This window comes from Poecile atricapillus, chromosome 1, assembly GCF_030490865.1.
Source record: "Poecile atricapillus isolate bPoeAtr1 chromosome 1, bPoeAtr1.hap1, whole genome shotgun sequence".
Classification (NCBI taxonomy): domain Eukaryota; kingdom Metazoa; phylum Chordata; class Aves; order Passeriformes; family Paridae; genus Poecile; species Poecile atricapillus.
The window spans coordinates 177,291,741-177,303,810 of NC_081249.1; the positions used below are offsets into that span (position 1 = coordinate 177,291,741).

The window sequence follows — 12,070 nt, forward strand, 5'->3', positions numbered from 1 at the left end:
GCTCACCAGAACCTCTCTTAGGTACCAGCTCTGCCCTGGGAGTCCTCAGGCTCATGTGAGCTCTACATTAATCTTCCTGATTTAGGTTTTGAAGGGCTTTTCTCCTTTCAGAAAACAGGACAAGTGGTCAGGGCACATAAAGAAACAGTGAAATTATCTGGCCAACTAGAGGGAACAGAGAAACACAGAAAATTTTGTCATTTGTCACTCCTTGAACTCTTCCAGTGTTATCTACCCAGAGTTCCCTAATTTAGTGAGTTTACTACTAAGCTGAGTTTACTACTTAAGAACTTATTATTATTTATGAAGGATCCATGAGGATGAGCCCTTCCAAAGGCCAGGAGAAGCTCTCCCTCTGGCTTCTCCCCCAGCCTGGGTGTCCCACAGGGGTTGCACAATGCTGGCTGAAGCTGTGTGCTGGTGTGTTTTTCTGCTTTCCCTGTTCCTGGTGCTTTCCAAAGAACAGGGTGTGCTGCACACTCACATCTGCAGAGAGATCTCAGCCACTCTTAAAAAAGGCAGACAGGGCTCCTTCCCCCACTTTTCTCACTGCAGAGCTGTCCCTGAGCAGAGCACTGCAGCAATTACGGAGCAAACCTTGGTAACAAATCAAAACAGGTGATGGCTGATGTGAGGCTGTGAAAAACTGCTCAGGGCTAGAAGGGAAATGTCACCTGCCCCTCCCTCCCTCCAAACCTGCCCTACTGGGTGTGTGCAAAACAGTTCATGCACCCAGTTCCTAATTTCAATTCACAGCTTCTGTAAAATAAATGGCATTTTTAGCTTATGAAAGCCAGAGCCCTCCACTTCTGAGCACCACAACTCCCCTAACCATGAAAGAGTCGGACATGGGCAAGAGGAAACAAAGGATCAGGATTTAGAAGAATTCCCTTCTATTAAATGCAAAGGATCTCCCAAGATACCATGAATTTAGGTAGTGCCATGGCTTCCCAGAATTTACTGGAGGGTATTTGAGTAAAAAAATCCACTCCTGCAGAGTGCTGCTGTGCAGAGCAGAGCTCCCACCTTTCTCATGGGTAGGTGGAAGCCAAACACCGTGGCCTGGTGTCCAGAACACGCTCTAAACCCTTCCAGCAGAGCTCCACTTCCCACTCACACCGTGGTGTCCAGGCATGTGGACAACTCCAGCAGGGAGGGGCTGGGTCCTGGGCAAAATCACAAATTCCTCTTTTGCTGCTGAACAGAACAGACACATCACCTGTGTGAAACTGGGCACAGAGCATAGCTCTGTTTGCTAAGTTTGCACAGCAGTTTCAGCTCAACTGCGTTTCATAGGAACAAATCCACCCTCTAGAACACTTAACCAACCCATCAGATTACTCTGATGATCAATTTAAGTATTTTTCAGATTACAGCTTAAAACTCCCCTCCTTGCACAATCCCTAATCTGATTTACCCCACAGAGCACAGTGAAACACGAGGCAGGGCAGGAGCAGCTCTGTTCGGACTCAGCATCCTCTGCTTTTGTGCTGCTCTCCAGGTTCTGGCAGCTCCTCACCAACCCTTCAGAATCTGCACATTTCCTGATAACTCTCCTAAAGTCCATTTCCTGTGTTCCTGCAGATTTCAAAATCCGAGGTTTGCATCTGTAAATTGAAACTTTTTCCACCTACTTTTCCTGGAAAAACTCATTGATGGTTTCTGGAATCTCCTCAAGCTTGGCTGATTTTGTCTCCTCAGAACTGGTCTTGTGAGCTGAAAACGCAGTTCACACCTCTGCTTTCACAGCAAGCAGTTCACAGGCATGTCTGCAAGGAAACTCACCACTTCTACTGGCAGAGGCAATAAAGATTCCTTAATTAAACTTGCCTCCACTTTCAGAAGTGCTGCTCATGCCATACTCATCCTCTTGGAAGTCCTTGTAAACTATTGACTGGTGTGTGTTCTGTATACATCCTGTACAAATAAAGAATTTCTGTTTTGAATTGGTCTCTGAATCTAGAGTTGGATGAGATTCTTGTGACTTCAGGACAGGAATAGGATGCTAAAACCTTTCCCATCCTGCAATGGGAAACCAGTGAAGTAACTGGGAGTAACTGGAGATCTCAATGTCTGTACCTGTAACACCAGGGACATATTTTTTACCAGTTAAATTTAGAAGAGAAAGTAAAACCAGCCACAGCAAGTACATTTCAAATTGTCCTCTCTAGGCTGTCAGCCAGGACGCAACAATTTAAACCCAACTCATGTTTTTAAGACAAGTGACCTCTTGTTTTCCATCAACAGAAATTTTTAAGAACACATAGAAAGCAAAAGTGCTGAAGAATATTTATTTTACTGTATCATTACATAAATCTCATTAACACTGTGCTTTGTTTAAATATAAAAATGATTAGTACATTAATGTACTAAGTACATTAGTCAAGTAAGGGTTTGTACACCATAGGTGCTGGTGCTTTGGAATTCCAGATATAGTAATCAGAAGAAATCAGTTCCCGGGCTAAAGGGAAAAAACAGGCAAGAAAAATAAGCATTACAGGGTGCCTTACAATCAGACATTCCTTCATCCAAGTTAAGTGACTACTAATCCATCCTTACCAGTTTACAGAAAAGGTATAATGGCCTCTTTAAACTGTAAGACTCTTACTATTATTTGATACTATTAAATCGTTTCTGATAATGAGACATTTAAAGTCTCAGCTTCAATTACCTTTACTAATGTATCAGTCATGAGCTTAAAATTCAAACAGAGGTTAAGTCAAAAGCAGGTGGATGGCTTGGAATTTGTTCAATGAATATAAATTGCATGCTCAATATAAAACATGAAAATGCTGTTTTTTCTGTGTTACAATTTAGGGCTAAGTGTAACCTGTCACAAAATTAACAGTGTAGACCCGAAATGTCTATGACAGAAGTGTCCTAAACAAGGGGCCAGATTAGAGAGGATCATTCCCTGTGTCACCCAAAAAAAGTTCTGCCATTATGGAGAGCATAGGAACCAGCACAGGGCAGAGGGGAGAGCCCCAGAGAGAGGCTGACCTGGTAAGAGCTCTCATCCCAAAGGGAGAGGCCAGTCCCTACTCCAGGGATGCTCTAAACATCACAAAAAAACCCCCAACTCAAAAGCAGAGAACGAAAGTCCAACTTCAGTTAGGTAATTTCATAATTTCAATTCAATTTTAGCAACTCACATGCAGTAATTTTGGGCTTCCCTGGAACAAAGATCTGAACAGAATGCTGGTCTACGTAACATCCAGTAAGTGTAAAGTCTGGGATCCTAAAATACAGCTGGAAAAAGAGAGGGAAAACACAATCAGATACACACTGTCACCCTTGCTGTGCAAATCCTGGGAATCTGGGTGTGCAAGGGTGGAGTCTGAAACACAGAGCTTGTGTACTTGTCTCTGATGCCTGGCTCTGAGATCCAGAAAAACACTGAATTTCATATAACATGAAATTTATGAGCATGTTTTCATGGTGTTACATGGAAACAACTGTTAGATAGAAAAGCTAAAAGTGTAAGTGTTAAAAAGTTTTAGAAAGTTTTCTTAAGTCATTGGGTGAAAAAGTTAAAGTTAGTTTAGAAAGCAGAAGACAAGATGGAGTATTTAGAATGTTGTTTCTTTTCCTTCTTTCTTCTTCATGTTCTTCTAGAGGTTTTGGGTAATAATAGGTGATTGGATAGAAAATGTTGCAGTGCAGTACACAGAGAATGGGTCATTGAGTCATTAAGAAAAATAATATATTTGTGTCTATTGTTAATTGGATATGAAAGAATATAAAGATAAAAGAACTGCGTAGTTCAGGGCCATTTTGTACCATCAGAACAAAATGAGCCAGATTGCAGTGAACTGAACTTGTGTAGAAAGCCTGGAGAGACCTGCCAAGTTTTGTGATAACATCCTAATAAACATGAGAAACAAGATCCTAACAAGCTTTAGAGTTTTTGTCCTGACCTGGAGAACTGAAATGAGTGGGACTCCCCGTGAAGGAATATCCCCAAAGAGCTCAGCTCAGAGAAGTTGAGAAATCCAAGAGTGAAGAGAAGTGTAGAAAAAGCACAGTGGAATCAAGAGAAAAAAGAAACAAGAATTAAAAAAGGTTATACAAGGGTACTCCAAAGTGACAGGATGTCAAATCCTCTAGGCAGGAAAGCAAAAGTCCATGGTGAGAATATGAGATTTTAGATCAATGTATCTTCAATTGAAGACAATAAAAAAGTGACTAGTAAGGTCTCTTTTCCCAGAGCCTGTGACTTACTTTTACATAAGCAGTGTTCCCAGTGCACACATAATCAGTCGGGTGCTCTTTGCCTGCGGTGCCAAAAGACACAGTTCCAGTCAGGGAAACTTCCAAAGACTTGGGGAACTTCTGTCCTAAAGGCAGAGACAGCATCTGTAAGAAGTCACACAGCTGTGCCCAGGCTGCAGAGAAGGGGCTGGGGGAGAAAGGGGCAGTCACAGGGGTGAGGTCCTTACCAATGACCCAAACCAGGAGGCTCTTCTCCCGGGATAAATCCAGTTGGCCATAACTAACTTTGGACTCTAACTGAGCAATGGGGCCCCTGCATGTGAGAGAGGAGAAATAAAACCACTGGAATTACTATCATTCAGCACTTGTTAACGCCTGTTTTGTTACAGAAAGCCAGGAAATGCACACAGACATTATTTGTGCACATACAGACAAATCACACCTATCTGAGCACACTAATTTATGAGAAGAAATTACAGAGCAGGAGGAAATTACCATGCTGTCAGCCAGGTAATCACAAAGGAGCTGTTGATGTTTTAGTTCACTGATAGTGTTTTACTAACACTGTGATCAGCATCAGTAACTTTGTATCATTCCATCTTTGAATTTTCATGATAATTACATGGCAGCATGGTTGTGGCAGCACTGTCATGGCAGATGTCGGAGAGGTTTAGATGAAAACTATTGTTTTAATTTGAAATAACTGTATTTTTGATAAGCTGATCTGTAGCTAGGATTAGCAGTCTTAAGGAACAGGTAACCCCGGGTTGGAAGGGATCTCCAGCTTAATCCACCTGGGGGATTGTGGCAGTATTTCACATGACAAAATACCACAGGGAAACAGGATGAGCAACATAAGTGTTTGGAATGTTACCAAATATTCTAGCATAATTCTATATTCTGGAAATTAAAGGAATTCCAACGTTGGTGTTCACTGGTAGCACCCTGATAGAGCATAATTTGTTATATTGATTCCTGACAAGTTCATTTTGGGAAGATAACAGAGAAATGGAAGAAATTTGATTTAGGCTTTCTTTAGTCTTACCTGTTGAAGAAAGGTATACGAGCTTCACAGTACTCAAAAGAATTCTTTATGCTTTCATGGAGCTTTAAATTAACCGTTATTTTTATCTGTGATCCCTCTTCAACGAGTTGGTAACATCCCAAAATTGGTGGAACAGGAACCTGGAAAAAACTATATTCATTCTCAAGCTATATTAACACCATCATCACAAGATCAGTTATATACTGTTTTCATTGTTAAAGCACTTTAAAATAGACCACAGACATATATTAATTACTTAGTGACTGTGCTAAACTTTCCAGGCTCCTCGTGATGCAGAGACTGGCCATGGGGGCCATTGGGGTCATGCACCTGACATCTCAGCCTGGATATAATTTGTCTGATTCAAGCACTTGAGCGGATGATTTAAAGTAAGAGCAGTGTTGCCAAACAAAGATAAAGTAATTTCTGAATGTGACTCAGACAACTCAAGTCCTTAAGTGCCTTCCAAGCAGTTTATTATATAAAAATCATTATATAAAATGCTTTATTATCTATATTGGACTCAAACTCACTCCAGCATGCCCAGCAACACGGGTGTTTTTATTTCTGTTTGAACACTCAAAACCAGTGAGGGTCAGGGGTGTTGTTACCTGGGAAGTGTAGTAACAGAGGTTGAAGGAATCCGAAGGAGGAATGAAAGGGAATTTGTAAGGCCCATTGTAGACAGAATCATGCAGAGGCTCGACACTGGTGGACATCAGCATGGCAGGGTCCACAGAAGTCACACAGTGATGGACCACGATGTCTTGGAGCGGGGGCGCGTTCGTGGGGAGGGTCAGGCTGAGGGTGACGTTTGGTGCAGATCCCTCTATGTCACACTTGGGAAAAGGAAGTCAAGACATTATTCTAAAATACCTGAACCAATTCACAGTGAGATGTTCAAAAATAAAACACATTTATAGCAATAAAAAGAAATAAAATTGCTACAAATTTTCAGTTGGCTTCAATCATTAGTACTAACCACCAGTACTAAGACATCAGACTCACACACTTGCTGACAATTTAATTAATTAGGTTGATTTTACAACATCTACTTCATGGATTCCAGCATGCTCTGGATGACCTCTGTGGTCCCATGCCAGCTCTGTCACAGCAGAGTGTCCCTTGTTTTGACCCTCCCTGTGCCAGTTCAGCAGGCCATGATCTCACCTGGGCTTTTTTCTTGTGTAAGGCCACCCACCTACCCTGCAGAACACCCTGGGAATTGTCCCTCTGAGAGCAGGAAGCTGCTCACCCACACAGCCCCTACCAGCATGGCAGGTGGGAAATGACCCAGGCTTTGCAAATGCAGCATTCAGGTCAGCCTCCTTTGGACATGAGTATCCCACTTCACGCAAATAATTAAATTACCACTTTATTAGCAGGTCTCTCTCCTTGTAAAACACTGGCAGTTACAAATGCAGTGTGCCAAGATAATATTGTGTGCTTCCTAAGCATAATTCAGAACAAAGAATAAATTATAGTACAAATTACAGTTACAAATTTTAATATATTTCATAATTATTACGGATGTATTTGGTCAATAGTCCCCAGTTTGCAATATTAAACAATGAGATATTTTAATATTAAACAATGCCCAGGGAAGCCTATCCCTGAAAGTGTTCAAGGCCTGGCTGGACAAGGTTTGGAGCAACCTGGTCTAGTGGAAGATATCCCTTCTCATGGCAGGGGGTTGGAATGAGATGAGCTTTGAGGTCCCTTCCAACCCAAACCACTCTGGGATTCTACAGTGAAAACCACTGTCACATCCAAACCATCCAAAATAATTATACATCCAGTTTCTTTCACCAGGTTCTTTATCAACTGCTCTTATGTTATGGAACACCAGCATTTGTGGGATCAAAACGTTGTAGAACCATAAGGAAGAAGATTAAACTTCCATTTGGCAGGAAAGATAATTAAAAATGCTCATGTAGACACTTGTAGAAGACATTTAGACATGTCAGCCTGGACATATTTTGTCAAATTCAGGCATTTCAGTGGTTCATTTAGAGTAAGGGCCATGTGGCCAAGCAGTCAAAGGTACCAGTAACACCTGAACGTGACTCAGAAGACAAAATCAGGAGAATTTTCAACTCAATGTATCATTTTACATCGAATGAGCACTGATTTTGCACAGAAACTACTTTGCACATCAAACGCTCTCACCTTGCAGTTCACAGCTCCATAAACTTGCCACGTGTCCACCACATCCCTCTGGTCATACTGCATACACTTGACCTTCTCAGTGATGCAGACATTAACCTGAGGTTTGCCCTTGTAGGTGCTGGATCTCCAGGCTGGCTGATCCTTATCCACAGGCATCTCCTGGATGTCCTCGAAGGAGCTGTTCAGGCTGCGGATGTTGGTGTTCAGGGGGGTGCCCAGGGGACAGGCCTGGACCAGCAGATTCCGGAGCTGCCCGATCTTTGCGTTCAGCTCAGCCTCGTTTTTCCGGCTGGGAGAGACGTAGTCCACGATGCCCAACAACAGAGCCAGTCCCTGCGAGAGCCCTCTGACGGTGAGGAGGGGTGGCCGTGGCTCCAGGGTCCCCTCCACCAGCGGGACACAGGCGTAGATGAGGCCGCTCTTGTGGAAGGCCAGCACGGGCCAGAGCTCCCCCGCGGCGGTGGACACGGAATGCACGCAGGAATGGTTGATCCGGGTGCAGGTGTCCCGCTGCTCCACGAAAACGTGCTCGTCCACCAGCCTCAGCTCCAAGAGCAGGGCCTTGAGGAAGGCGCTGTCCGAGGGGACGGGGACGTGCGTGGAGCCGTTGAAGGTCTCGGCGCGCAGCTCAACCGTGGGGTAGCGCCTGCGGGGAGGGAACGGGAGCGGCTCAGTGCCACCCGAAATATCACCCCAAAACAGAGCTTCCAGGGACAGAACCACCCGAGCCCTCTCCTGGCTGCAGAAAGCATTATGAAAATCTTTATTGATTACGAAAATCTTATTGATATTGGGTTTCTCTTCATTGTTCAAACAGCTCCCCAAAGCCCACTGGGCCTAAAAATAACCTCGTGTACATGGAAGCCTTGACAGAAGCAGTGGTGGGATCAGAACATAAAACACTGCCAAAAAAAACATTTCATGAGCAGTTAGGATTCTTTCTAGCGAATCTAAAATTTGAGTAAATACATTCTCATGAGCAAATACCTATTTTTTATAACAAAATGTGAATCTGTCCATCTATGATGGCTGTCACAAAGGTACAGGATGTTTGTACCACACTAAGGAATGACTCCCACCAGTGCAGAACTTCCAAATATTTCTAAGATGTGAGATTACACTGAAGACAGATTCTCAGATATTTATGAAAATGGGTGTTCTATGTAATAAAATGCAACTACAACAGCTTTTTGCCTGGATAGAGCATACTATAGCTTTGCTGCTATAACTGTAATAACAATAATAATAACAATAACAACAACAAAACAACAATTCCAATAATAATAATAATAATAAAAATTCCACACTGCACACGCAATATATGTGACTTAAAGCTTTTATGACATTTTCATAATTTCATTTTATCAAGTATTTAAGATGTAACGGTAATGTCATGGACAGAGGTTTTGTACAATTTAGAATTGCTATGTTGTACCAATACATATAAATTAATTATTATATAGATAGTAATTAATTACTAGTAATTAGTATGCAATTAATTATTAATACATAGTAATTAATTAATAATAGTATTATTAATACATATAATTAGATCCAAATTTTCTAGATATAATATTTGAGGAATATCATATTAACTGTTTAAAACTAAATCTGGGATTTTTTGTCCTGCAGCAGTATTGTTTTTTCAAAGGGAAGTGGGACAAATTTCAAGGTAACCTAAATCCATCAAGAGGAATTGTCATTTAACATATAGCTGAGAAAATAAAAAAATATTACTTCCATTAATGCACTGATTTTGCCCTGCTTTGGAACTGCAGACTCCCCTGAGTGTCTCTTACATGAAGTTTGCTGACAGCCTGCCCTTCCTACATTCTGTTTTGTGGATTCCCATAGTAGTTATCCACAGACCCTCAAAGTGCCCATCGCAGGTCACACACGCAAAATTAAATCACTTTATGGATCATCTTGAAGCAGATGTTCTCAGATGTTTGTTTTGCACTCAGATCCATGCTTGCACGCCAACATGGGAGAAAAAAAAAATGCAGAGATATATGAATGTCCTCATTTGCTGTCCTTTTTACACCATCTTTTTAAGTACACATTGACAGCTTGCTTCTTAAATTGCCATCCCAGAAAGGTGAGACTTTGTTATATCTATGACCTCCATCTGTAGCACTTCCCTCCTGCTCCTGAGCACTTCCATGGATCTTATCCTGTTGCCTCTAAGTCCCGCCTACATCATCTTTTCTTAACTGAGTAGCTGGAGACAGCTACACTTCCTCAGGCTTATTTTCAGTGACTGTGCTTTTTTTCCTTTGATTCTTAATCAGGCATCTAGGGCTTTTGGGGTTGGGTTTTTTTTTTGGTAAGGGAAAAGCAAACATAGAGCAAAGCCAGGCTATAAAATTTGTAAACAGGATACAGATGACAGCAAAACACCTCCCCCTGTGGTCTCACATTTTATTCTGAAGAGCAAAGAAACAAAGTAGGTTTACAGCTCTAAAATTTATGAGGCTTTGCAGAGCCAAGGTGTTGATAAGAGGCATGTGTAACCTTGGTGAACAGCTCTTATTTTTGGCCAACATTTCCAAAACAAGGGAAGAGGAGATATTTCAGTCTGGTTTTATCTTAGTCCCAATCTCTCTGCTCCATTTGCTGAAGCTGTCCCCACACCACAGCAGCCTCCTCCTCCTCCCACTGAATTCTACCAGCTGGGTCATTAGATCATTAGTCAACCCTTCAGAGCCCAGTTTTTCAGTATTCCCTTCTAGTAAGTGATGCAAACTTAAATAAAAAAACAAGATGAAAGTTTTCAGGGATGAATGAGCTTTGGTGACTCAAGAGATAGACCATCCTTGTTGCCTGAATTAAGTTATGATTAGCTAAAAAAAGGAAAGGTGGGGGGGAATGCTTTGATGTCCCCGATGTCTTCCCTGAGGTTAAAGATCAGGGCTCACGTATCTCCAGCTGAGTGCCTAAGTCCTGAAACCAACAGTTTCCATGTGATCCGGGCATTCTTTATATTGTCTGCGCGCTTTGTTGAATTTAAGGTCAGTTAGGAGGATAAACTTGGGGCTTCCACAGCCCTATTATTTCCTCTGGGAACTTGAAAGATCTAAGTCTGGAAATCACTTGAAGCATCAAGGATAGTTTGCCCTTTTCAAAGGAGTGCTACTCCTTGTCTCTGCCGCTCACTGTGTGACAAGTCACTTCAGACATCCCTGTCACCAGCCCCCCCTGCTCCGTGGTGATTACACTCTCCGAGGTTTTGGGACAAGGCTTTCTCTTTATCTGTGTTTGTAGAGGGGAGGCCTCATCTCTAGTCCTGTAGGTAATACAAGGACCATAATACTAATCCTAAAACAATCAGAGGCGTGTCCAATGGAGAGATCTGTCTGCACCTGAAGATGGAAGATAGTCTACTTACTTTTTTTTTTTGTTGTTTTTTTTTTTTTACTACTAGGTTCTCTTTTGGTTTTACTGAATTCAGACTAGGGCTGTATGTCACTTTTATTTTTCTTTTCATTGTCTGGATTTCTCTGAAGCCACGGAAGAAAAAAAAATAGGTAACAAATCTTGCCAGCTCAACAAAAGTAACCTGCCTATCCCAAAGTCTTACTTTATACCTGCAAGAATTCTGAATAAAAACTCTCCCTTTGGAGGACTCTTAAGTGTCCAATAACTTAAAAGTCCTGCAATAACTTTAGAAAAAGGTATTTATATGCAAAAATTAGCATGAAATAGAAAGCTGAATTTCTGTCTGAAAGTACTCTAATTTTTGTACAGCTACAGAACACCATGAAAAGAATATAAGTAAAATACAAGAAATAATATATGCTTTCTACTCTGTCCATTTTGTTAATCTGACAGTATTGCACAATCACTGTCCTGTCCTTTTCCATGTTAGGATGGAGAAGAGCTGGGCAAAATGCTTACAGTGACACACAAGAAAGAGGAACAGAGCTAGGAAACTCAACTGCAAAATGCAGAAGCTGTGAAAAAGCCCCCATATTTAGTTAAAAGCACATTTCGTGAACCTGATTCTGAACTTTCGGAAACCGGGGTCAGAAACGCACAGCATCCAGCAGCGCTGGGACGAGATGAGGGATTTATTCACAGTCAGATGGTTTTCGTGTTTTTACATCTGTTCTGGGGGCCGAAGCCCGGTCCCACAGGGCAGTAGTGTCCTCCAGGACACCCAGACCCCTCAGGGCACCAGGATTTCCTCCATGGCATCCAGACCCCCTCAGGAACATCCGCGCCCCCTGAGGGCATCCGCTCTCCCCAGGGCGCCCGGTTCCCTCCACAGCACCCGGACCCCAAGAGCATCCACTTCCCTCAAGAACACCCGGTTCCCCCAGCACCCCTCAGAGCACCTGGATCCCTTCCAGATCACCCGGATCCCCCAGGGCACCCAGCCCGACCCTCGGACCTGTCCAGCCCGCCGTGCCCGCGCCCCCTCCCCGGTACCGTGGCTACCTGGAGAAGAGCACGGCGCCGCCGGCCGCGGGGTCGTGCCTGAGGAGCCACAGCGCCCGCAAGGCCATGCCGATGGAGCCGATGGAGCCGATGGTGCCGAAGGTGGCGGAGGTGGCGGTGGTGCCGATGGTAGCGGTGATGCCGCCGGTGCCGATGGCGGCCGGGGAGGAGCCGCGGCCGCGCCGTGACCGCCCGGCGCAGCCC

General features: G+C 43.1%; 1 protein-coding gene across 2 annotated transcripts; it reads right to left on the minus strand.

Moving 5' to 3' along the window:
- Nucleotides 1-2,279: 2,279 nt before the first annotated feature.
- AP5M1 (adaptor related protein complex 5 subunit mu 1) lies at nucleotides 2,280-12,055 on the minus strand. 2 transcript variants are annotated; one of them, XM_058839387.1, is made up of 8 exons: nucleotides 11,867-12,055; nucleotides 7,427-8,072; nucleotides 5,869-6,096; nucleotides 5,258-5,397; nucleotides 4,440-4,525; nucleotides 4,222-4,337; nucleotides 3,153-3,249; nucleotides 2,280-2,461 (listed from the first exon to the last, which is right to left on the minus strand). In XM_058839387.1, exons 1-8 carry the CDS (start codon nucleotides 11,932-11,934, stop codon nucleotides 2,379-2,381), a joined length of 1,464 nt encoding a protein of 487 aa, XP_058695370.1. In that variant the 5' UTR covers nucleotides 11,935-12,055; the 3' UTR covers nucleotides 2,280-2,378. The 2 variants fall into 2 exon arrangements, with proteins under 2 accessions (XP_058695370.1, XP_058695360.1); XM_058839377.1 differs by lacking the exon at nucleotides 2,280-2,461 and having other exon boundaries at nucleotides 3,148-3,249; nucleotides 4,222-4,356.
- Nucleotides 12,056-12,070: the final 15 nt, after the last annotated feature.

Coding starts and splice junctions, on each gene's coding strand:
- AP5M1 (XM_058839387.1), bottom strand. CDS start 11,934: ATGGCCTTGCGGGCGCTGTGGCTCCTCAGGCACGACCCCGCGGCCGGC. Junction 8,073..11,866: donor GGCGCCGTGCTCTTCTCCAG/GTAGCCACGGTA, acceptor CCCTCCCCGCAG/GCGCTACCCCACGGTTGAGC. Junction 3,250..4,221: donor GGAACACTGCTTATGTAAAA/GTAAGTCACAGG, acceptor CTCTTTTTCCAG/CTGTATTTTAGGATCCCAGA.